Raw genomic sequence first — 26904 nt, forward strand, 5'->3', positions numbered from 1 at the left:
TCTCTTTGTCATTGCTCATTTGCCAAGAAGGAAAACAGATTAACTAAACACTGATCCATTATTCAAGCAAATAAGCTGTAATTTCAATGCAGTAGTATGGAGAAGTACAAAACCACTAGCCAATTATTTTGGGTTATCATCAGTTGACATATAGGTTTGTAACCTTAATAAGAACTAAATGTTTCTCAGCAGTGTTAGATGTGTAGCCTTTTTTTCTAGAGGCTAGATTTTCATGTGTAGCGAATTTGCAAAGAATTTCTCACCTACAGTTTCAAGTGGTACAGACTAACTGGAGGCTTCCTTACTTTGTGAGTACTAGGTTCATTTATTACTTGCTGCCTTGATGTTCTCCGAAAAACTTCTGTTTGAAGAAAGCGTTTCCACCTGGATATTGGGAAAAACTTTCTACAGCCAGAGCTATTGGACAGTAGAATGTGCTGCCTTGGGGGATGGTGGAGTTTCCCTGGAGACTTTAAGAGGCTGGATTGCCATCTGTCAGGAGTGCTTTGGGTGTTCCTACATGGCAGAATGGAGTTGAACTTGATGGTGCTTGTCCTCTCATTCAACTCTATGAATTTTATGCATTTGGGAGCACCGAATGCATTCTGAACGAGTGCCAAGTTGTGACATCTAGGGGACGGTTTACTCATCTACAATCTGATCTATCACTATAACATCACTAGGTTACTTCCAGTGGTTTTGGAGTTTCAGAACATGCTAGAAGAGACATCTCGCTTAATTTGGACCAGGATCCAACCATTATAATGCCCCAAATAGCTGAATGCTCCCCCCCCCCCCACTAAATGAGCTTGAAATGTCATGGATTGGCTGATCCCAAAAGCAAACAACGTGTTCATCCCCAACATCTTTTCCTAGAGAGGAATTAATGCTGTACCTTATTGTCACTCATTAAAAAGTTATTCTGAGAGCTTGCTCTCTCACTAGTTCCTCTGTTATAGCTTTCTTTTTTCCTTGGTTCTTTTCCGTTATAGACAGCTAACCCCATACCAGTTATTAAAGTAATATATTATGTTTTTAACACATCTGGGATATAGGTGCCCATTTCACTGATTATGTACATATAGAATTTAGCATTTTCAGAATCTTGTTCCATCTTTTATTAAGGTGGACTTTCTACACATCGTCTTAAAAACTAGAAAGTCCATCTTAATAAAATATGGAAAACAGGAGCTTCTTCCATACAAACTCCAGATGTAGAGAGAGCTTGTGCCTATCTAGGGAAGGTGAAAGATGGATTACATGTGTTCTGCAATGGTTGAGGCAATTTCCTTAGCACACACTGGTCACTCAAGTCACAAATGCATCCCTTTCCCTGCGTATCCATAAAATCAATGCCCTGCATCAGAATTTTGAAACGGCAAATACAGATAACTGCTTTGTGTTTCCACAATGAAGTAGATGTTATTGAGAATGTGTATAGAGAACTGAATAGGTTAAACTGGCTTTTCCGTATATGTTTTTTAAAATACAGCACTAACAGATCCAGCACATCTTTCCAGCGTTAGTGTACTTTTTTCTCTTTTCAAAGAAAAAACATTTGGCCCCAGTGATTTTTAACTATTTTTAATCATGAAAATCTCCAGAGACAGCTTTGTGTGAAACAGGATACAATTTTCTTTTTGATACTGCCTTCTTTGTAATTATACTTATAGCAGAAGCCTTTTGCTTGCCCTTCATTCCCTGGAATGGTTCTTGTAGTCCTCCAGATGGCTCAAAACCCAGCCTGATGGGATCAAGAAAGCTGCAAACATCACACTCAGTGCTATAACTTGCTCCTGCAAATAAAATAAAAAGATACGATTGATATCTGTAGCAGGTTGCTTTGGGTAATCTTGGGTTCATGACAATTTATAAATGGACAGAAACAGGACTACTATATAATGTTGGATTTCCACTCCCAGCAGCCCCAGCTAAGATGGCAGCGGTAATGCATAACAGTATGGCTAATCTATCAATCCCCGGAGGCCTGCAGTTACTCTACCCTTTCCCTAACAAGTTGTGTGTTTTCAGACCAGGGAATAGGAGTTGAAGTTAGACCTGGAGTTAAGAGATGAACGTTCTGTTATCCAGTGGGATATGAAATTCACTGTGACATTGAGACACACTGATCTATGCCATTAGGCTTGTGAAAATTAAATGTTGCTTTGAGTTCACTGGAGAAAACAGTATGTAAATGAAGCAAGTAACCTGTTAATGATAAGGAAAGCATGTGCCATATATATTGTTGGCCATACTATAGTTTGCCACCTTTTCCACTGAGGAGTGAAGTCTTCATACTGCAATACATACAGAGTTGTCATCGTGATTTGAAAAGGTTCTCAGTTGTTTCAATAGTAGAAGCACTAGGTGCCAGAAAACCTAAAGATTGTTCAAAGCACTGCTTATTAAGCCATGAGTCCTGACCCCAGATGGAGTTCCCTTAGCTCAATGTTGGGGTCACAAAAAATTGTCAGCAGTAAATGGTTTCTGAATACCATTCATGTACACAAATCAGTTAGCAACAACATGCAGGAGTTACCAGGGACTCTGCAGAAAATGTTGCAGATGTACCCCACAAAATGGAAAATCAACCTATTTAGCAAGCTTTGCAAAGTCCAAACGTTTGATTTTTATGCATATTTTATATACCTGTATACCTGGGATCACGTAAAACTTTCCTGAGTGGAAAGGTGTCCTGAGTGGAAAAAGTTAAAGAAGCCCTGGTTTAAAGGAACCCTGAGTCCCCTCGGGTGAGAAAGGTGGGGTATAAATGCTGGAAATAAATAAATTCTGTAAATTTCTGTTTTAACAACAGCCTCTCGGAAAGAACCTAGCTTGTATCACCAACAAATGTCACATACATTCATACACAAGTTGTTTGAATAACTGTTTTGATATACAGAATACATATGGCCACTGTGACACAACCACATTTGATACTGACTTGAAGATAGATCATGCATATGCTGGTGAGAATGAAACAGTTCTTGATTTATGTACTTTTCCTACTTAAAGGATGGAGGTGATTTTCACCCTTTAATTTCCCTCTCACAACTAAACTGTGCCAAAATTCACTTGATCAAGGAATGAAGAAAAAAAATCTTCCTCAGAAATTGATGTTTTCTCAAAACACGGCATGGTGCAAAATATTAATTTCAGCCAGGAAATTAATATGTACATTACAATAACTGAAAATCAGAAATAATTTCAACAACAGTTTTATAAGACTTGCATACACTGAAGTACTCAAATTGTATGTTCCACTCTAAAACGTCTAGTGTTTAAAAGGCTTATATGTATGAGCAGTGTTTTTTTGAATGAAGGCAATGAAACGAAAAGATACCATTTTTAAAGATGAATATTCCTAACTGATTAACTTTCATGCAACCTTTGTTGAAATTCATAATCTTGAAAGTTGCAGAATTATTATGCCTAATGTCTCTCGTCCTAGTAGAGCTCATTTGACTTGTGCTTTTCTTTTTAAAAAAACCAAGCATGCCAAACATCAGTGTAAATCTGAATTTCTGTTTCCTGGTACGTGTGGCAGATCTTAGGAACAATGGCCCAAACCAGGCACATTGCCAAAATTCCCAATACTCTTCAGCTGTCAACGGTAGGGAAGTGAAATGTTGAATTATACTTGTGAGTAATTTTAACTAGTATATTTGGTGTTTAAGAAAGAGGAAGTGATCATACTTGTAGTATCTCTCTGTGTGCAACTGTAGTTAGTATGTGCTTGTAGGGAGGAGATTCCATGTAATTCTTAAAACTGGGTTCTCTCCCTCCCCACTCTATATTTCCTGGAGTTTTGTGATTGATTACATAGCAACTCAGTCGTTTTAGGGGAAGGCACTTAAAAATGCTTCTAGATCAGGGTGGTTCTCCCTTTATGTACACTGGTGTTTCCTTTACTGAAGTGGGGATGCCAGTAGATAATATGCAAACACATTTTGGAGCCCCCTTCTTTGGAGCTTTTAAACAGGCTGGATGGCCATCTGTCAGGGATGCTTTGAATGTGATTTTCCTGCTTCTTGGCAGGGGATTGGACTGGATGGCCCACAAGGTTTCTTCAACTCTATGATTCTATGATTTTTAAGCATCCTTGGTCCCAATATTCTCAGATGTGTTATGGGAAACAGTGGCATAAGGTATGGTTTTACATGTTGAATGAAATATGGAGCTACACTTGCACCAAGTTCCTGCTTTGGCTAACTGGAAATGAGACTGGGGAGAAACCAGTTCTGATACCGTATTTTCTCATATCTAATGCACACATTTTGGGGGCTAAATTACCTTGCCAAAATTAGGATGTGCATTACATTTGCGTGATACAGTAAACTTAAGTGTTGAGCCAAAGCAAAATGGGAAGCTGTTTCAAGAGAGCACCCAGAGCTCCTATTTGAGGGATATCATCTCTAATTTAATGGCAAGGGTTCAATGCTATGCCAGCCTGGGATATGTAGTTGGCTGCATTCTTTGGCAGAGAATAATAATATCTTATTTATAACCCGCCCTGTCTCCCTGAGGGGACTCAAGGTGGTCTTAAGAAGGCTAAGACCTTGTAAAACTACACTCTCCATGATTCCATAGCACTGAGTCTATTTATTTATTTATTTATTTGCTGTACTAATACCTCACCTTTTTCACCCCTGAAACTTACAAACTATGGCAATAATTCAGTGCCATTCAGACAACAATATCAGTAAAACACATTATAAAACTGTAAAAAATATACATATCAATTAAAATTGTCTTTCAAATGACCCAAATGTATGAACAAATCATACAGCAACTGTAATGCATAGCTTTTTTGGTCAAATTACAAAGTGCACCTTTTGCCACTGCCCATTACATTTGCCAGTAAAAAATTTTTTTGGGGGGGGGTGGGGTTCAGGATTTTGAAAACCCCCCCCCCCCCATTTGATAGCTAATTAGACTCAAGTAAATACAGTAAATATTTATGCTGCAGTTGAATCAAGATTTATATCCAGTCAACTACTACTGCACATTAAAAGAGGAACTAGCTGGACTCACTTAACATTATTGTGGTTTCTATGTATTCATAGATGGACAGCACCTTTGGGAACACAATATAGGGGATGAAGGTGCAATGCCCTCACCTTTTGATTTCTGAGGGAGGGCTTATGACACCCTAGATACTTAGAAATCAGTTATGTGTTTTGGTTGAATGCCACAGTACATTAAATATACTAATGTCAGCACCACCTTAAAAAAACCAAAACAAGAAGTGGTTGGCTCAGGGACTCCAACCCTGTCTGTCTGCTTCTCATCAAATTTATTTGCTATCACTGACTCCCCTGCATGTTAGGCATTCAAGTGGCAAGAATGTTTTTTTCAATAGGAAGATGTTGTGAAAGGAGAATTAATTTATTCATGTCCCTTAAGAATGTAGTTGTGGAAGATGAAATCCCAAATACAAAGAGGGCCAGTATGGTGTAGTTGTTCTGAGGATTGAACTAGCACTCAGAAATCATGGTTCAAATCCTCACTCAAGCATTGGGAACTCCCTGGTTATCCTTGGGCAGATAATGTTCTTTCAGCCTCAGAGGAAGGTAATGGTAAATCTCTAGATAAAGCTTGCTGAGAAAATGTCTAGAAGGAGCCTCTCTATCTTAGATATATCCCAGGGCACTGTAGTGGTTAAGCATTAAATTACGACTAAAAGATCAGGCTTGGAGTCCCTGCTGAGCCAGGGAAAACCATTGGTTAACCTTAGGGAAGTAACACTCTCTCAGCCTCAGAGAAATGTAAACCCTCTCTGAACAACTCCCCCCCCCCCTCCCAAGAAAACCCCATGATAGTTTCACTTTTGGGTTGTCACAAGTCAGGAAGGGCACATGACAAGTGGAATGTATTGCTAATGTCACCCACCAGCGTCCATTTCAGGAAATAAACAGCTATGATTTCATTTTGCAGTGTCAGCGAGTGAAGTAGACGGCAAGGTGACCTCTATTCGTTTCTTTCCATTGGTTTCAGTTAACCATTCACAAGTTCTACAAGGACTACCGTCTCTTCTAAGAAAAGTTTCTGCCAGGCCAGGGTACAATAACACACTCTCCGGGCCAATTTTTAACATTAAGTTCCTCTCTCGAGAGAGAGCTATAAAGTATACAACCTCTGAACTGTTTTAATAGCTTTTAAAAAAACAACTTATAATGGTATTTTATCTTTTTATTTATTTATTAGGGAAATTTTAATGCCTAATAGGATGAACCCATATTTTAAAAATATACATACAAACTTCAAAACCGTAGCTAAACAAGTATTAGAGGTCCAATAATCCTTAAAACATTCCGCATTACTGGACATTAAAAGTTAAAATCAATCTAAAATTCCCCATTCTTCTGTAATCATATGTGCCTGGCTGCTTCGAAGAGGAAAGTCTTCACTTCTTTCCTAAATGTCATGAGGGTGGAAGCTGATCTAAGGAAGAGTTCCACAACTTAGGAGTCAACCCGAGAATGTACCTTCTGTAGTGATTTTTAAGTGAATGTTGGCCAGGGACAGTGTTAAAATACCTGTTGTTTAAAATTATTTTAATACTGTAAACGTTTACTCCTGTTTTGATGTTCACTTTTAGTATGTTTCTGTAAATTTCAGGTCTATTGTAAATTGAGATAAGCTGCTTAATAGGCTATGTCACCATTTAATTTGAGGTTGTAAGTTTTAATTGCACTGTAGGTGTTTTTGTGATTAGGTCGGGTTGTTATTTCATTTGTATTTGTGGTTGTGTCATGCATTGAATGTTTGCCTTTTGTCTATTGGAATCTGCCCTGAGTCCCCTCGGGGAGATAGGGCGGAAAACAAAAGTTTTGTGTTTATTATTATTATTATTATTATTATTATTATTTATAATGTGTTTTTATAATATAATAATAATAAAATTTTATTTATAACCCATCCTATCTCCCCGTGGGGGATTCAGGGCAGTTTCCAACAAAAGACGACAAACATTCAATGCCATAATAAACAATAGAAACAAACGAAATCAAAACAGTAAACAAACATATCAATAAAAACTTATAGTAATTAGCCAAAAAGGCAAGTAATTAAATAGACGTGGTAGATCTGAATCAGGCATAGGAAAACTTCAGCCCTCCGGGTGTTTTGGACTTCAACTCACACAATTCCTTACATACTACTGGCTGTTAGGAATTGTGGGAGTTGAAATCCAAAACACCTGGAGGACCAAAGTTTCCCCATGCCTGTTCTAAATCAATCACACTTACAGCATAATAAAAATCTAATAAGCTAAAATGCATTAAAATTAATGAATTCTTTACATTAAACCCCCCCCCCCCTTCAATCCCAATTTCAAGAGAAAACTGGAATGCAAATAGCAGTAACAGCCAAAATAACGGTAGCTGGCAATACCTTTGCTGTCACTGCTGGCCCACTTCAAGTCAGGAAACCCAGGAAAGTGTCTCTGCCCTTGTTCTCTCTCCCACAAGGTCACCTAAAGCTTTTGCATTTTTTCTAAAAATAACCCCTTTTGAATGAAGGCTCAGTCTACATCAGGCATTGGCAAACTTCGGTCTTCCCTCCAGGTGTTTTGGATTTCAACTCCCACAAATTCCTAACGGACTTGGCCCAAGGCGATGGAGGCCTGGAATAGGAAGTTAGGTGAGGGCCCTTCCAGACAGGCCCTAGGTAGGCAGTTAGGAATTTGTGGGAGTTGAAGTCCAAAACACCTGGAAGGAAGACCGAAGTTTGCCCAGCCTGGTCTACATGGTCGAATAAACGCTGTTTGATACCACATCAAACTGTCACGGCTCAAGGTGATGAAACCATGGGAGTTGTTGTTTTCGCCTTCTCTCCCAAAGAGTGTTGCTGCCTCAGGGCCTTTCCAGACAGGCCCTATATCCCAGACTTTCTGTTTATCCCAGATTATCTGACAGTGTGGACACATATAATCCAGTTTAAAGCAGAAGATCTGGGATTGTTTTTGTATCGTGTCAGTCAGAAGCGACTTGAGAACATACTGCAAGTCACTTCTGGTGCGAGAGAACTGGCCGTCTACAGAGACCTTCCTCAGGGGATGCCTGGGTGTGTTGCAGGGAGGATTCTCTCATGTCCCCGCAAGCTAGAGCTGACAGACGGGAACTCACCCCTGTCTGGCGGATTCGAACCGGCAACCTTCAGGTCAGCAGTCCAGCTGGCAGAAGACATGGACAAACTTGGGCCCTCCAGGTGTTTTGGACTTCAACTCCCACAATTCCTAACAGCCTACCGGCTGTTAGGAATTGTGGGAGTTGAAGTCCAAAACACCTGGAGGGCCCAAGTTTGCCCATGCCTGGGTTAGCCCATTGCGGCTCTCCTGGGACTAGAGGCTGGGATATCGGGCCTGCCTGGAAGGGCCCTCACCCAACTTCCAATTTCAGGCTTCCATCGCCTTAGGCCGCGGCAGTTACAAGTGGCGCCAAACTGCGTGGACGGACCCTCTGAGGGAGGCATTCTCTGAGGGAGAAGGGTGACTTCGACTGCAAGCGGGCTTGATTTCCCAGTTCGGCTAAAGAAGGAAGTACTCACGACAGGAGAGACGGGGTCTTTGGGCGGCTTGGCTATAATGTTGGCCTTCGGGACGACTTGGAAGCCCCTCGCCGTCGCGCTGAGGAGCCTGGAGGCCTTTTGGAAAACCAGCATGGTTTCTTTTTTGGAGGGGAACCCGCTTCTGTCAATGCTAAAGGAGAAAAGCGGCTGCCCTTTATGCCCTGTCTGCAGCTGTCGCTGTCTGTCGCCTGAAGAGAGAGCGAGAGGCTGGGAGGTGGCCTGGCTCCCGCCTCCGCTCCGGACGCCTTTGCAACAAGTGGATCTAGTCCCGTTGGTCGGCTGCTCGCGGAGAAGCAACAGAGGGAGCTCAGCCTCGTGGGGAGGAGGGCGGGCTCCACAAGAGAGCGACATTCAATGCTCTAAAAAGGAAGTAGGTGCTTCACCTATGTGATTTCACTGGAATTAACACTTTTTTCTGTCACAATAGCTACATATTTCCTGTTTCTTGGCAGGGGGTTGGACTGGATGGCCCATGAGGTCTCTTCCAACTCTACTATTCTATGATTCTACATATTCAGAAGCTACCAAACTCTCACAAAGTATTTTTATAGAATATATATTTTTATATTCACACCATACACTTATCTTGTTACATCATGTATTCCCGGATATAAACTCCCCTCACCCCCACCCCAATATTGACATAGTGTTATATACAATACAGCTCTGCCAATTCCATACCACAACTTATTGTAGTTATATCATGATTAGATATAATTGCTGTAATGGGTTGTTGTGGACCCATTAAAAAACTCCAAAATCGTTAAATAAGGAGCAACACTCTGAAAACAGAATTCCAGACATGAATCAATCAGGGGCAGTTAACGACTCTGAACAAAGGATTCCCCCAGGTCAGGATATGAAGCTTGGAAGGCAATTTAATGCTAATTAAGGTGATTAATTACAACATTCACACTTGCCTCTAACAGACGAGTTCTTTCCTCCACCCTGGATCTTCTACAGATATATATATAAACCTTCCTTGCTTAGTTTCTTCATATATCTCACAACTTCTGAGGATGCCTGCCATAGATGTAGGTGAAACGTCAGGAGAGAATACTTCTGGAACATGGCCATACAGCCCAAAAACACACAACAACCCTGTGATTCCAACCATGAAAGTCTTCGACAACACAATTGCTGTAATATATGTTCTAATTGGGTTGATGTGAGGTTTCCGGCCGTGTTCCAGAAACATTCTCTCCTAACTTTCGCTTGCATCTATGGCAGGCATCCTCAGAGGTTGTGAGGTATATCCGAAACTAAGCAAGGGAGGTTTGTATATCTGGAAGGTCCAGGGTGGGAGAAAACTCTTGTCTGTTGGAGGTCAGTGTGAATGTTCTAACTAATGACCTTGATTAGCATTAATGGCCTCACAAGTTTCATTCCTGCCTAGGGGAATCCTTTGTTCGGAGGTGTTAGCTGCCCCTGATTGATTCATGTCTGTAATTCCTTTGTTTTCAGGGTTTTGTTCTGTTGCTGTGAAGTCTGTGGGAAACTAGGCAAGTGAAGTTTATATATCTGTGGAAGGCCCAGGGTGGGAGAAAGAACTCTTGTCTGTTGGAGGCAAGTGTGAATGATGCAATTGGTCATATTGGTCAGCATTTAATGGCCTTGCAGATTCAAAGCCTGTCTGCTTACTGCCTGGGGGAAGACTTGGTTGGGAGGTGTTAGCTGGCCCTGATTGATTCATGTCTGGAATTTCCCTGTCTTCTGAGTGTTGTTCGTTATTTAATTTCCTGATATTAGAGTTTTTTTAAATACTGTTGGCCAGATTTTGTTCATTTTCATTTTCCTTTCTGTTGAAATTGTCCACATGCTTGTGGATTTCAATGGCAGCCTGGAAAACTCACAGCAGTCCTTTTGAGTATTTCCCTGTATTTTTTTTCCAAGTCACTCGCAAAAGCTGAAAGAGGAAAAAAGAGCATTGGTAGCCATATACTGGGGGGAGCTGCCTTTATGATTTGACTCTCACATCTGGAAATGATTTTGGCTTTGGTATTTAGATTTCGTGTTCTCATCATGTGACTTCATAATTGCATTTCTCATTCCTAGGGTTCCTCTACACCAGTGCAGTAAATGTGTAGCTTCTTTCCAAAAGGTAAGTCCTTCTGAAAAAAATGTTATAGAAATTGGAAAGAAAATTGCTATAATATGCCCTGGACTCAACTGATATGATACATTTTGATAGTTTTGATCTGGACATAATACAGAGTTGCCTCACTACTTTGCGGTTCGCTTTTCGCGGATTCGCTGTTTCGCGGTTTTTCAATAAACTCTAAAAGAATATTATAAATAAAAAATTACAATTTACAGCCTAAGGAAGGGAGGAAGGAGAAGCTAAAGGGAGAGGAAAGGAGCCCAAGCGGCAACGGGAAGAGAAGGAGGCAATTTATCAACATCCGATTGGTTGATAAAGACTTAAAATAGTGTATAACAACTACAATAATGTATAAATATTAAAATAAGTGTCCCTACTTTGTGGATATTTTCTTATTGCGGGTGGTCCTGGAACCTAACCCCCTCAATAAGTGAGGGAACACTGTATTCTACTTCTAGTGTACAATACGCTGCCACCTATAACTCGTTTTTCTTTTTCTTTTCTCTTTTTACTTGGTAGCTTTTAGAAAAAAAAATCCACTCATATGCCCTGGAGCAGCGTTAGTTTGCTCCAAATTCAGGGCCATTGTTCAGATGGTGGGAGATAACTGCTGCTCCACTGGGGTAACATACATCTTACCTCCTCTGTGTTGCCACTGCTGCTCCTAGCTGGCCACAAAGTTGACTACTTTGTGCAAGTTCCTGGCTGTTGTGGGTACCTCTGCTGACATCAGAATGAGGCATCCACACCACTAGCATGATAGAAATGGGAGATACCCTCTCTTCTTCTTGATTTTGCAGATGCCCTGTTCTGATCTCAGCAGAGGCGCCTGCATAACCAGACAGACGAGGGGAAGCCACTTGGTTGCATGGCCACCTCTGCAGCATGAGTGCCATCCATCTGCTTTCCCTGTGCTAGTGTGCACGGGGAAAGGGTGATGACACTAGTACTCAGTCGGGAATACAATTCAAGCTGAATTGGATCTGAACTTACTGTTCAGACTGCTCCAAAGCCGCAGGATATTCTGGCGTTCCCAGAAAAGGTGAATACTCACCTGACATAGCTGTGCATCATGAAGACAGACAGCCTTCCATTGGGGTGAGTCCAGTGGTTTTGACCAGTGCATACAAGACCCCGGTCTTTTTCTGATTTCTTAATTATACTCTCCGTTATGACTAATAACTGAGCCAAGGTATGGAAAATCTTTTAAGAATTTCAATCTAGTCCTTATCCACTTTAAATCTTATACATTTTAAGGGGTTATTGTTTTTACTTTCTTAATGGATAATTTAGCTCTTAGCTTTGTATTTTCATCTTTAATTTTCATCAGCAACCTATTTAGTGTCTTTGCTATGCTCTGATAGTAATATTGTGGTGTTTTGTACCTTAAATTGTTGATTTTTTTCCTCCTGTTTTTATACCTCTCTTCCTCTTAATCTATTCCCACATTCTGTATAAAATTTGTGCACAACCTAAATATACTCCTTCTGTCCTTTCAAGTTGCTGCAGAGTTTGTTTGCTTTGCAGGCTAAAGTTTTTCTTTTCCTCTTCCTTATATTTGGTAGGTGTGGCTGGTTAGGCTACTTGTTGTTACAGGTGTATTATTACAGGAACATTTGGAGAGGAATCTGGAAAGTAAACGTGCAAATAACTGATAGAGGATTTATAATTATATAATACTGAGAGACATGGCTATCCATTAGCACTTTAAAAGCACATGGTATTTAGAATTTCTGACTGATTCATTTTTAAAATTCCCAAAATGCTATAAAGAGAACTATGCAGTTCATTCATGCCTTGCCTGTTTCACATTGCCATTATATATATTTGCACTGGTAAAACGTTATGTAAAAGAATATTGTTCATATAATTGCACATAAATTATTTTTCTCCCAAACTTATGATCTTGCAACCTTGGTGATGCTCCTGCAGGAAGGAGGCACTGCTTCAGAGAAAAAAAACCTGTTTGCCCTTTTGGCAGTGGAAGCATGTGAAGCAATTGATGGTGGAGCGCCAGAGATTGACTGGGATTTGTTGATTGTTAATTGTAGCAGAATTTAGCTGTCTTAAGTCATGACCAGCTTGGTTCACAATCAGGACATCAGGGTTAAGATATGCATCCTTTTGTGGGTGCATCAGCACTGTAGAATTATTGCAGTTAGACACCACTTTGACTGCCCTGGCTCATTGCTGTAAAATCCTGGGAAGACAGGGACCTCTGTAGCAGAAAATTCAAAAGACCCTGCCCTAAACTATATTTCCCAGAATTCTGTCCGTTTCCCGCGTTAAAGCCTCAATGTAAATGTGGTCTCTGCCCGTCTTTCTCTGGTCTGGCCATATGCTGGAGGAGTTTATTCCTTGCCTGGCCATCCATCCAGCCAGACATCCCTCACACCCTTCCTCCCCCCCTTTGCCACCCCCTTTGGGGAAAGAGTGGGGTTTCTCTCTTCACACTGGCCTTGCCATCTTCCTCAGGGCCCTTTGGGAGAATTAAATCCAGCCCTATTGGGGGAGAAGCGGTGTCCGCAACGGAGACCTGGAGCCATTTACAAGACTTACATAACTCTTCTGTAAGTCGTTGGTCAGTGTTTTGAATCTTAAGTTTTTTGCATGGGCACCTCTTGCATTTGTTAATATCGAGTCGTATGTATGAATCTTACAAAATAGATATGACAAATGAGGAACAAATTAAATGTTGCACAGCCCTACACCTCATGTAAGAAATTGATCCAGTGTGACTTACACAGAAATAATCAAATTGATTCAATTTATTAAAGGGTTAAACATAATAGAGTTTAAGGGGTACAGCTGCTGCTAGGTCCATTCCTGATCCTAATGCTTCGAAACCCCACAACTTTGTACCCCAGGAAAAGGTTTTTAATAAAAAGGAAAATCATATATAAGTCCGTGCCTTATGGGACTTATCAGCCTTTCGCAGGGCATATAAAACACACCTGTTTCAGCAGGCTTTTGATCTCTGTTACTGCTATTTTTAAATTATTTTAGATTTTAGCCTGTTCTTGTAAGCTGCCCCAAGCTCTAGGGGAGTGGTGGCATATAAGTTTGAATAATAAATAAATAAATATCTATTTGTAGTTTTTGTGAACTATAAATCTTTCAAGTGGGGGGAGTACTGTGGCTAGATAACAATTGCACCAATTCTGTATAATTCTTGTGTCCATGGTCACTACATTATTGATATGTGTGTTTGTGTGGGTTCTAAAGAAGTGACCAACTCATTAGAAAACACCTTTAATAATAATAATAATAATAATAATAACAACTTTATTTTTGTATGCCGCCTCCATCTCCCCCAACGGGGACTCGGAGCGGCTCACATGGGGAGCAAGCCCAGTCAATCACATTTAACATCAGAAGGTCATCCGTCATACAAAAAGCATCATAATAAAAACAATTTAAACAAAACATAGTTAAAAGACATCATTAAGACACAATAATAAAATTACTAACAATCACCATATGCCAGTAAAAAAGTCCAATATAGAACATAAATGGGCAACAATCCAAACTGATAAAAGTATCTATATCAAGATAGGCATACTTGGAAAAAATATAAAAGGGAAGATGAATCTAGGTGGAAATACAGTTGTAAAGTGACAAGGAAGTTTCAATATAGATAAGGGTCAGGTATAACAGACTTGTTTAGTCGAAAGCATGACCAAACAGCCATGTTTTTAACTGTTTCTGAAAGACATCGATTTGTCATGAAATACATTTGTCATGTATTTCATGACAAATAACAGGCAGCATTTAAAACTGGGCAAAAAGAAATCCAACGCAAGGGACAACTGAGCATCACCAGTACATTGCTCTTTTCCGGTCAACAGACTGGGCTATTGATGTCCCCTCTGTCTCATATAGGCATCCATGTGCAAGTTTAAAAGAGAGCTCAACTACATACAGACTTTATAGGGATATTAAAGACCTTGCACCCAGTATTTAAAATGCCCAGCATTCAAGGTTTGCTATGCCAGGTGCAGACATAATAAAAATTATCTTCCCATAAATTTGAGGCAGATTTTAAAAAGAATTAAGGTGTGTTTATAGAACAGCCTCAAGAGAGAGAGATTTCATTTACTGAGGTCGAATTTTCATTTCTGCATATTTGTAAGAATAATGGTGTCCCTTTCCAGCAACCCAGTTGATGCCATCAGCATAAGAGGTATGTTCCCCCCTGAGGTACAGGCCATTCAGGTTGGATGTGTGGCAATGACTATACCACCAGCCTCCCTTATACATCACAGCACAGCTTCCTGATTCATAGCCATCATTGTCCCTGTCTCGTGTGGAGAATGCAAAGCCACTGTGCCCTGAAAATGAATCACCTGAAAGAGAATGAAAAAAGGAAAAGCAGATATAAACTCTTCAGAATCAACTTAGTATGTGTTCTCTATGTGATGAAAATGCAAATTTGTTGCTAGAAAATATTAAACAAGTGATCAAACCAAAGGAAATTGTTTGCATTCAGAAGGTCCCTGTTTCTCTGTATAAGTTTGGGAAAAAAACCCTTTCTTGGACCAGAAAGATTAACTGCCACTTCATGTAGACTAGGGTATGGACAAATTTTGCAGGTAGGAATGGGAGCTTACATCCCTCATTTCAATGTAGTGGGGCCAGATATATGTTCAACATTGGATTCCTCCAAAGCTTTCTAAGGGTCCTATTCCTTTCGTTGTTTCTAGTTTTGTTATTCATTTAGGACAGTTAACTAAATATTTAAAACAATGCAAATTAAAAACAAATCACCCACTAACATAGCATATAAACGTCATATTTACAAACAATTAAAATATAACTTAAAGCATTATTATTATTATTATTATTATTATTATTATCATCATTTATACACCATTTTTTCTTTCCACATTAAACATTAAAGTGTTGTAGTAGAGCCTGTGAGTAACGTTACAATCAGTAGTATGGGCGCCAGAAGGGGAAAAAGGGTTACTCAGGAGCAGGAATCCAATGATGAGCAGCAGAGAAAGAAGATCCGGGACATACTTACAGCATCTATAGATGAGGAGTCGTTTGAGGGATTCTCTGGGGATGATAATGTTGCAGACAGTAGTATGGGTGTCAGAAGGGGGGAGAGTTACTCGGGAGCAGGAATCTGATGATGAGCAGCAGAGAAAGAGAATTCGGGACATACTTACAGCACCTACAGATGAAGAGTCGTTTGAGGGATTCTCTGAGGATGATGGGTCAATGAGTGAAGGAGAAGAAGGAGACACCATGGATTGGACTAAGATAAGAGAAGTGCAAGCTATTTGTGAGGCACCAACAACTAGTGATACCTGTATGGGGTTCTCTGGGAGTGAAGACTGGTAATCAGGGGATCCAACTTATTCTTGGGGGGGATCTAAGTCTTGACAGGAGATGGAGGAATTAGAGGGAGAGTCAAAGGAATTCACGTGAAGAGCTGGGAGCAGCTGTGGGGGATGGTGATGGGGCGGTGGTCAGTTCATCCTCTGATGATGGTTTGTAGATAAAAGTGGGTTCAGGGGTGAGGGGTCTTTGCAGAAGGCAAGGTGTTGATGTGTGTTCGTGTGCTGTGTATTGGGAAAGTTTCTTGTAGTCTTGCTGCTTCCTGTTTCATGTTCGGCGTTGGACTCGGATCTGCAGTTTGGACTGGTTTGGCTGGAGACGCTGCTTCTGCAGACATTGGAGCAACACTGCTTTGATTCCTCCTGCTTTGACCTTGGACTTTGGCTGACCATGCTTCTCTTCTTGCAACTCCCTCTTTTAACCATTTGTGTAAGGTGCCTTTTGTTTTGCCTTAGAGCACTTTGTTTGACTTGTTGATTTTTGCATCCAGTTGATTTCTGTTTACCTTTTGTACCAGGTGTGGTTTTTGAGTTTTTGACCAGTGGAACTGCATTTAAGTATCCCTGCGTCCTTTTCCTTTTGTTTCAATAAACTCTGTTTTGAAGACACTTTTAAGTCTGGCCCTTTAAGGCGTATGTGATTCCAACATAAAATATTACAATGCATTCAAAGACTACAGGCAATCCCCAAGTTCCAAACAAGGTAGGTTCTCCAGCACATATATATGATGAAAATGCAAATTCATTGCTAGAAAATATTAAGCAATTGATCATATGTACATACATACATGCATACAAAATAGGGAAGGTTTAAAACCTCTGTGGTGTTTGTTTTGCTGTCTATGCCCCTGTTCAGAATATTTCACATCACTTTCTGTCCCTGTGAATGATAACTGGATTTTGAGAAAATTGTCTTGTTGCAGAAACAAGGATTGGCGAGAAAGCTTCAGTGGAGACACCCGATAACCCTTTCAGGAGTAAATGTTCTTTCTTAGGGGTAGATTTCTGTCACTTCCTGTTGTAAGTTGGGGACTGCCTATATATGCAAACTCTTTAAAATCCCTTAGAAACATGCACTATGCATGGTGTTTTAATAAAGGTTCAGGCAAATTTATGTCAGATAGGACACATCTGTCAAGGGCAATTTGCACACATCTTTTCATATCCTTACCGATAGTTACTTTACACATCCTCATGTTCAAAAGTGTAACTCACCCATGTTGCCACCTATATAAGAGCCCACTAACAGTGTGTAATTTTCTTCCTCACTTGAGATTTTGAAATTAGTGTACGTTGCATAAGTTCTAGTGTCACTCATGTCCTTCACCTCAATCCTCAACTGCTGTGTTCCTGGTAAGAGACATCACAGAGGAAGTATTATTTTCAAGAGAACCCCATAGACTTGGAGACAGAATGCTCTGTCTGGGCTTCACATTTGGTTAACGTGTAATTTCAATCCAAAAATATGGGGAATGAAAGATTAAGGTAGTGAGTTTCTTCAAAGAGTCTTTCTACTGATGTGTTTCCATGAAACAGAGGAATAAATCAAGAACCCTAGCGACATGGCATGGGTGAAGGAAGCTATGGGTGCAACTGCATTATACAATTAGAGCAGTTTTATTCCACTAACTGCTATACTTGCATGCTATGGGCTCCTGGGATCTGTAGTTTCATGAGGTGTTTAGAATTTCCTATTAGAGGGCTCTTGAACTCCCTTGAACTATGTCTTTCCAAATACGTTTCCCATATTTCCCAGGGATTAAGGATTAAATCAAGACACCTGGAGATCTCTACTGCAGAAGAAAATGCTAACAGAACCAACTGTTCAACTGTTAAATTGTTTAATTTCTGTTGATCAAGCACTGTATATCAACCTTCAAATGGAATATTTTAGCATCTTCCCTCCTTTGCCACCTCCTGGTCTAATGGCTGACTTCCAAAAATGCAGTTGAGACTTGCTGAGGGGGAAGGGAATATCCTAAAGGGAAGGGGCTAACTCTGGATCCCTCCCATAATGACTATTTACAATATGCAGGATAACCTCTCCTAACTAAGCAAGAAAACAGAGGAGGTTTCTGTGGGGGCTTGACAAAACTAGTTCTAAAAGCCTCCATATCCCAAATTCATAATCTCTTACTGATAGATTTTGTGTAGAAATATAAGCTCTAACCACCCAGTTCAGTAAATCACATACTCACACTGTTCCACATTTCATTTTTCAACAATCATGAATATTGTTCTATTTGTAACAAGCAGCAGCAACATGGGTTTACCTGTGATTGTGAGTAGATGGATTTTATCATTGCCCAGCCAGAATTCTGATGCTTGGTTTCCAAACCCATTTTTGTAGGATGACCAGTCACGGTAGAAATCCACTGATCCATCTTGCCGCCTCTGGAAAACCTAGGTGTGGACAGAGGGCAATGATATATAGTATGCAACCACCATGGAACTGATTTGCCCCCACTTTGGGATAAAGGGTCCGTGTAATTAGGTTCTGTGACACAAATTGAGTATAATACTGATTTTGTGGAAAGATCTGCTTACTGACTGACATTGCACCCAGGAGGCAAGTGTGCAAGATGGGAAAAGGTTGAAATTGCACAAATGAAAGTTGTGTGAGCATAATGACCCCCATCGGCAATGTTTTTAAAAGGATTGTAAAGGAGAGATTTGCACATATCTTCATTACTCCCTTCTTAGAATCATAGAATCATAGAATAGTAGAGTTGGAAGAGACCTCATGGGCCATCCAGTCCAACCCCCTGCCAAGAAGCACCCACATGACCATTGATTCAGATTAATAATTTGGGTACTCGGTTAGTATCCACCATGTTTCCTTAGGGAAACTTCTGTGACTTTCCCTCCACATTATATGGTGGTTAGTGCAGATTGTAGGCTCATATCTTGCACCCTTTGTTAAAGCTTACCAGCCAGCCTCCTCCATCAGTCTCCATGTCACAGAAGACGGCCATTGCTTTCCCCGTGGCAGGGTAGATTGTATACCAACCACTCAGTGTCTCTCCACGTCTGAGAAGCTCTTTGCAGTCTTTGGCTCCTGCCGCTACATGACATATCAAAGAGGAATGTGTTAACCCGTAAATGCAGTCTCCATTCTGGTAATATAATATGCATGAGGAGGGAAATAGGCCCTTTATTGCAGGGGTGAACAATTTCTAGAAGCGGTGTAGCCTCACAGCCTTCCTGCCTGAACTCCTGGGGGCTGCACCATCTCTAGAAACACACCTGCTTCTCTAATCCCCTCTGCACTCTCTACCAGCCATGGAGAGGCTGTTGAGGACAGGATGGTGGTGGTATTGAAGCAACCTAGTGAGTCCGGCAGATGGCCACAAGGAAGCTGTAATAGAGTTCCACATGCAGAACACATAATGTTATGCACATACAATTTATCACTTTTAAACTTATTTATTATGCAGTGCTTTTCCCATGAAATAAATAAATAAATATAAAATCTCAACTGTGAATTTTTGCATGCAGAAACAGTTTAATGCAATATTTTTGAAACTGATATAGGGCGCTTCCAGATAGCAATTTATTGCAGGTGCTGCCCACACGGGTGCCCAAAAGAAGTGGGCTTTCCGCTGGAATGGGGGCAACCAAAAATCCTGCTCTAAAACCTTTAAAATAAAGATTGGGCCCACGAGGCCCAAAGAAGTGAATTGGGCAGTGGGGACAGACTACTGGGTCCATGCTCCATTAGATCTGGGTCTTTCAGGAAGAGCTGGGTCTAATGAAGTATCAAAATAATTCATTACTTTTTTTTTTTTACCTAAGGTGTCGTTTGGATGCCTCTGGTAAAAGTCTGACGGGGCCCGCATTTCGGGCTCTGCCTGGATGGGCCCATAGTGATCGATCTTTGCTTCTTTTTTTTAAAAAAAGCAATGGCAACTCCACTAGAAAGTGGCAGTGTGTAAGATAATGAGTATATCTGTATCAGTCCGCTGTGACCCAGTATTTGCAGCACTTCCACTTTAGTGTCCTCCAGACTGAAAGAGCAAGAGGCAAAGGTCTGGTTGATGCAAAGCTGACACTGAAAATCAGTGACTCCCAGGGACCACAGACAGCTTTCAAAAACTATCTGCACATTTGATTTTTAAAGCCTAATGGTTAACTTTAAGCCATAGCTGTTCTTCTAACATTTCTTGCTTTGCCTATACAGTAGAGTCTCACTAATCCAAGCTAAACGGGCCGGCAGAAGCTTGGATAAGCGAATATCTTGGATTATAAGGACTGATCAAGGAAAAGCCTATTAAACATCAAATTAGGTTATGATTTTACAAATTAAGCACCAAAACATCATGTTAGACAACAAATTTGACAGAAAAAGTAGTTCAATACGCACTAATGTTATGTTGTAATTACTGTATTTACGAATTTAGCACCAAAATATCACGATATATTGGAAACATTGACTACAAAAATGGCTTGGATTATCCAGAGGCTTGGATAAGCGAGGCTTGGATTAGTGAGACTCTACTGTATTTGACATGATAATTTTATTCTAGAAGTAGCAGTATCACATTCATCCATGAGATGGCAGACTTCTCTAACCTGCCCTTGGGAAGCTGAAATCAGCTCTAAGAAATACTTTTCAGCAGACAGCCTCTGGGTTGCTTTCCTGGGAATTATAATCTTCCCCCTTTTGCTCCTTAACATTTCAATAAATTGCATTTGTGAGAGAGAAAGAGAAGAAATGCCACTGCCTGACAAATGGGAGAAGCATGAACAGAGAAAAAGACTAAATGAGCATTGGGATGAAGAAAGAGAGAGAGAAAAAAGAAAGGAAGGGGAATAGAAGAGGGGGGAAACAAAAATTGACATGGTAATTAAGGGACATCTGTTTCATATTACATTCATTGTTAGCTGGCTTGAGCACCTATACTGGTGAGATATAAAACAAAGTTAATAATAATTTCTACATGAGGTTTCAGATCTATTTTGTCTATGTATGCATATGCTTCATCATTTAATACATTTTGATTGATATTTCCTAATGAGACTAATCTTCATTGACCATGACTGATTATTTGAGATGGAAACTTATACCCCTCAGCCTTGCTTAAGGAGAACTGACCCATACTATCAGCCCCTGCCCCCAGTTTTGAGTCCGTGCTGAAGATGGTATTGGTGACAAGACATACCTTGGTGATGACAGTTGGCAAGGCTGCATGCCTCTCTTGTAGAAAGAGAAAAGCAGTTTCTGAAGTCAGCAAAGATGGTCCCCACATCATAATTAAAATGAGAATAAGAGCAGTTTCAGGGGCACTGTCTAGTGGCACTACATTTGTTTTTTTTTAAAAAAAATACAAATGTATTTTACCTGGGGAAGTAGAATTATGCAAAGTTTCTTCCACTCTGGACCTATTTTTGCAGACAAATGTAATAAGCAGAAGCATAAAGGCGAGTGCAGCTTGTAATGTTTGTGTGGGTTAGGTGTCACCTGTAATCCTGTTTCTATTTCTTCAAATGAGGTTGTAGTGAACTTACCCTGGTCTCCTTTCTCTCCCTTGGGTCCAGCTTTCCCAAGTGCCCCATCGGGGCCTCTGTCACCTGAGGGAAAGAGATCAGTGACTTTTCGGAAAACATTTGAAACACCTCTAGAATCCATATTTTCAAGCCATCCAATATATTGGTAAAATGTAGAAATCAATAGAGACCAGCCTGATAGATTGGAGTTGGTTGGTTTTCAGAACCTGGGTTAAATTTCAGCTTGAATTTGTAAGGACTCCCTTGAAGGCACTATCCTAGGTCACATCCACTTTAGTAATTTTTGGTCATTGGTTTTTGGAGAACATTGTTTGATGGAGCTTCAATGCTGCTGTTTTATACTTTATGTTTTAATTGTGTGTTTATCTGGTGTGGTGTATTTTATGATGCTCTTATTTTAATGGTGTGTTTTGTTTTAATTGATCATTTTTTTAATGTCTTATGGACATTTTGTCCCATATTAAGCCGCCCTGTGTCTCTTCGGAAAGATGGTGGTGGGTATAAGAATAAAGTTGTTGTTGTTGTTGTTGTTGTTGTTGTTGTTGTTGTTGTTGTTGTTATTATTATTATTATTATTATTATTATTAAATAATAGTAAGTAAATCATAATGACTCTGTCCCTGCCAGAATGGCTTGAACTCTTACTCTTTCACCCCCACTTCTATTGTCTCTGCCCATAAGATTGCCCATATATACCCAAGGTATAAATCCACAGCCAGAGTTTAGAAAAGTTGCTTTTTGGATGAAAAGCAAATGCAGGGATTTTTTTGTGTGGACTATGTCTTTTTAAAAAACACAGCTGGCTGTGCTTAATGCGGGATTGTATGGCTGCACAGAACTGTACAGAACTGATCCAAGGTAACATGAGGCAAGAATGTGGCTTTGTCCCTGTGTTAAGTAAACTCAGGGGATTTGGACTATACCCTGACTTTGGTATGTCTGAACAGTTGGGCTGATTCCACAGTGGAACTGGCTGCAACCGTTCCCTCTTCCATCCTGTGTTTCCCGCATGGGCAGTCCAGGGCCCTGAGATAGCAGTCACAATTCCCTCCTGCCCTCTGTGTCATGGAAGTCTCTGTCCGTGACGCATGTCTTAATGTCTGTCATTACCAACAGTGGCATTAGGTTTTTTTCCCTTCGTGTCAGGAGTTACTTGAGAAACCGCAAGTCGCTTTTGGTGTGAAAGTATTGGCCGTCTGCAAGGAAGTTGCCGAGGGGTCACCCAGATTTATTTATTTATATATATATATATATATATATATATATATATATATATATATAACCATCCTATGGGAGGCTTCTCTCATGTCCCCACATGGGAAGCTCGAGCTGACAGACCCAGACAGAGGATGATTCAGCATGGCATATCCCAGATTGTCCCCTGATTATCAGTCAGTGTAAATTCTCCCCGTGGTCCTTTTGTAGTCTGCTTACACCCCACCCCCTCCTCCCTGCTGCACATGTTTTTTTGTTTTTTTTATAACTGCAGAACAGTAAGAACGAACAGGGAACACACCACAATTCTAGCAGGATAATCCTAACTGCTTTAATTGTGTGTTAAAGGACACTTGGTAAAGAAAGTGCAGAAGAGGAGCACACATGTTTTGGCAATTTGGACGCAATAATGTGGAATGGAGGCATGGTGAAAATAGATGGGTTTTGATAAGGTGAATTACAAGTCAGAAAATACACACTGCCTTTGGTGTAGGACTTGTTGGCAGTGCATTTTCTGTTACAGAGCCTAAGAGTTACCCTGTTTCCCAAAAATAAGACATTCCCAAAAAATAAGACCTAGTAGAAGTTTTGCTGAATTGCTAAATATAAGGCCTCCCCCGAAAGTAAGACTTAGCAAAGTTTTTGTTTGGAAGCATGCCCAGCACCTGCCAAACAGAACACCAGAGCATGAAGAATTGGTAAATGTACATACCAGTTGTACATGGAAATAATGGTAGCAACAAGAAATTCTTGATAGGATTCACAGTTTGTCTGGTTATGCTGGTTTGTGATGACAACTACTGTACAGTATATAATAAATGTTCATTTTTTTTGTTCAACAATAAATGTAAATTCTTCATGGAAAAATAAGACATCCCCTGAAAATAATACCTAGCGCATCTTTGGGAACAAAAATTAATATAAGACACTGTCTTATTTTCGGGGAAACACAGTAGCTTTTCTCCCCAAGACAGTGCCTTCCCTTCAATCCCAGTTAATCATTTACTTGTTTCTGCATTTTTAACTATGCGTTTTGCCTCTCTAATTAAATACTTCATTTACACAGTTCCTTCCCAAATGTGATATATTCAAACTTGCCTATGAACTCAATTATTTGATGTTGCAACTTGCTTTTTTAAAAAGAAGTCAATGAAGTTCTGATGAAACATAATTGCACATCGACTTTGAGCTGGGAGGGGAGCAAGAAAAGATCTTCAGACTTTGGTTGCTTAACTGAACAAACACGGGAAATCCCTTGCCCTTTTATTTTTCTGTGTAAATGGAACTAAGGATTGGGGAAATTATGTTCTGCAGAGAAAATGATGGAATGTACTGAGTTCTGCACAAAACCTGGAGGAAAAATTAGTACAACTTGATCAGGGCCGGTCGGAGATAAATTTAAATATTAAGCGGGGGCGCTGAAAAGCGCCCCCCGCCGGCCCCGCCTCCTGTGCCCTGGCCCCGCCTCCCAACCAGCGTGCCCTGGCCCCGCCTCCCGTGCTGCGTGGGAGGCGGGGCCAGGGCACGCTGGGTGGAAGGCGGGGCCAGGGTTGGCCCCGCCTCCCATGCTATTCGCCCTGGCCCCGCCTCCCACGCAGCGTGGGAGGCGCGGCCAGGGTTGGAAAGAGGGAGGCTTCGCCGCCCGGGGAGGGGAGGAGGGATCGCCTCCTCCCCTCCCCGGGCGGCGAAAGAAGCAGGCTTCGCCGCCCGGGGAGGGAAGGAGGCGATCCCTCCTCCCCTCCCCGGGCGGCGAAAGAGGGAGCCACAAGGCCAGAGCGCACTGGTCGGGCGGCGGGGCACCGTCAGAGCGGTGCCCCGCCTCCCTCCCAGCCTGACGGCGCCCCCCGGGACCTGCGCCCGAGGCGGCGGCGTCACTGGCCTTTATGGTGGGGCCGGCCCTGAACTTGATAAACATTCTGGTGTTGAGCTTCTTCATCTTCCTGGCTATATGTTTCTTTTCATAAAAAGGGGTCTTTAAAAGGCTGTGTGTTTTTGTCCAATGCTACAGGAAGCTGCTCCAATCTTTCTTATAGAGGAAATGGAAAAGGCAACCATGTTCCTGCTCTTCTATTTTATGTGTTGCAAACAAAACACAATTTTGATTGTAATTTATATTTTAATCCGATAGCGTTAATAACGGTGTCCCTTCCAGAAGCAGCTTTTGTCTGATGGTAATTTTAATATGTTAGTGATGAAAGACAGAAAAGAAAACTGTTGCCTCTGGTTTGCAACAAATCTGTGGTCCAGCCAGGCCTTGTCTCACCTGGGGGGCCCTGGGGGCCGGGGTCTCCCTTCATCCCGGGTAACCCATTTGTTCCTGGGATGCCGGGAATTCCTGGGGTGCCTGCCTGACCTTGGAAAAAGAACTTGTCCGTTCCACACTGCGATAAGCCCTTCAACTCTGCAACAAGATGGGAAAGCACAAAAAAATGGTAGATCATAAATCTAAGTGAGTCATTACAGTGTAACAAACAATACTGGGTTTGCACCAGCTCTATACTATCAATTTTTCACATGTAATCTAGGAATGTAGTTGAATATAGAAGAAGTTCAGCCAGCATCTCTTGTGAAATTGTTACAATAATGTGAGCAATGCCTAAATTCTCTTTCTGCACATACTTGGAAGGCACAGGAGTCCTCTGCTCCAGTGACCTGGGTCCTGCCCAGGAGAAACAAATACCATTTGTCCTTCCCTCCCAGTTTGACTCACGTGCACAGCAGCTGGCTTCTGTTTCTTCTCCAAAGCTTCTTCTCTCCATAGACATTACAGCAAAGCAGGTCACAGCCAGGTGAAAGACCATCCGGCCAGCCATCTTGCCTTATGAAACGGACCAGGTTACCTCCCTGAATTTGTTTCTGAATGAATGCCCTAGTACCCCTTATATAGAGAGCAAATAGTTCTGTAAACAATAACATGTGGAAATGTTTATATTTCTTGGCTGGGGGGGGGGGGGGGCAGGACTGAAATATTCTCTTCTGAAACCGCTGCTTTCACAAGAGTTGGCATACCCGACATTTTATTTAATATATTCCCTTTCTACAGCAAACATTTGAAATCTCTGAATTGTGCAATGCCCTTGTTTTGCAAGTATTTCATCCTATTGAATAACACCCACTTTTGAACTCTGATCCCTTTACTGAGTTGTATAAGTTTCTTTTCCTTTGTCTCATTGCTGTATTAGATAGAAGTGCTTCTTCCTGGAACCTATATATCGTTGTTCGCTCTTATTTACTTTCTGCTTATCTCTTGTTTGCCTGAGTCATAACGATTAATGAAACAACCTATACTGTATTTTATAGTTGTTTGTAATTGTTTTCCCCCTGTAGTTATACCTCTCCACCCATCAATATTTTCCATCATTACTGGAAAATCTTTTTGTCACATATCTCTTATTCACACAGATTACTATCTGCTTCTTTTCTTCTTCATCAAAGTTGAAAAATGTAGCCTCAGTAGCTCTCACCTTGTTCTTAATGTGTGTCTTTTGAAGGCACATTTTGTTTCCTGTTTTTCCAAGTAGTGGAATGTCTGTCTTCATTTATGTGCCTCTTTCAAACCTGGGACATTCAGGGTCAATAATTTTATATCTGTCATTTTACTTCATCAGTTTCAGTCTGTATCTGTTCCACCTTGCCCACTTGGGCCTGTGTCTTCTTTGTCATCCCTTGCCTTGTCCACAAGCTTGATTCTCCTGTTTTTCCTCTCTTTCCTTTTATATGGACCAAAGCTATCTCTGTATGTTTCCAGGAATTCTTTCACGTTTTGCACTGCATTCAGCTTGAAATTTTTTGATTGGAGAGAGACTTTTTCCAATGTCCTTTCCCTTCATCTTTTGTTTCACAAAGAGCTATATCCTTTAAAAAAATCAGCTACTGACTATCAGCTGTCTTTTTATTTAGAGGATGTTATTGTAGAACCAAATTGCAGGTCTGAGATCTAACAAAATTAACCACCATGTCTCTGGACAAATTTTTGTCTGATCACATAGAAATTCATTATGTGTATCTTATCAGTCTCACAGTTGAAATCTTTATACAGAACATCAAAAAAATCAGTCAGGGCTTCAGTAATTTTTGCAGAAATATCTTCATGCTGTCATTCTGGCAAACATAAACTCTTGTGGATCTCCCCCTCACTTTGAGATGTAAAAGTGCAATTCATGA

The 26904-nt window shown here is 40.8% G+C and overlaps 2 protein-coding genes and 1 long non-coding RNA gene across 5 annotated transcripts; 1 reads left to right on the forward strand and 2 right to left on the reverse strand.

The window, feature by feature from the left end:
- Positions 1–1568: 1568 nt before the first annotated feature.
- LOC103278611 (uncharacterized) lies at positions 1569–8937 on the reverse strand. Its single transcript, XM_008109021.3, has 2 exons — positions 8551–8937; positions 1569–1796 (listed from the first exon to the last, which is right to left on the reverse strand). The coding sequence occupies exons 1-2, from the start codon at positions 8920–8922 to the stop codon at positions 1695–1697; spliced, it is 474 nt and encodes a 157-aa protein (XP_008107228.1). The 5' UTR covers positions 8923–8937; the 3' UTR covers positions 1569–1694.
- On the forward strand, positions 8811–16622 carry LOC134295346 (uncharacterized). The gene is made up of 2 exons (XR_010001890.1): positions 8811–8941; positions 10627–16622. It is a non-coding gene; the product is annotated as an uncharacterized LOC134295346 (long non-coding RNA).
- On the reverse strand, positions 13938–25605 carry LOC100553034 (veficolin-1). Of its 3 annotated transcripts, XM_008109008.3 has the most exons (7): positions 25451–25605; positions 25004–25141; positions 21526–21588; positions 18948–19081; positions 18291–18420; positions 17233–17367; positions 13938–15018 (listed from the first exon to the last, which is right to left on the reverse strand). In XM_008109008.3, exons 1-7 carry the CDS (start codon positions 25551–25553, stop codon positions 14768–14770), a joined length of 954 nt encoding a protein of 317 aa, XP_008107215.1. In that variant the 5' UTR covers positions 25554–25605; the 3' UTR covers positions 13938–14767. The 3 variants fall into 3 exon arrangements, with proteins under 3 accessions (XP_008107215.1, XP_062823585.1, XP_008107220.1); XM_062967515.1 differs by lacking the exon at positions 25004–25141; XM_008109013.3 differs by lacking the exon at positions 17233–17367.
- Between the last annotated feature and the right edge of the window lie 1299 nt (positions 25606–26904).

This window comes from Anolis carolinensis, chromosome 1, assembly GCF_035594765.1.
Source record: "Anolis carolinensis isolate JA03-04 chromosome 1, rAnoCar3.1.pri, whole genome shotgun sequence".
In the NCBI taxonomy this organism is placed as follows: domain Eukaryota; kingdom Metazoa; phylum Chordata; class Lepidosauria; order Squamata; family Dactyloidae; genus Anolis; species Anolis carolinensis.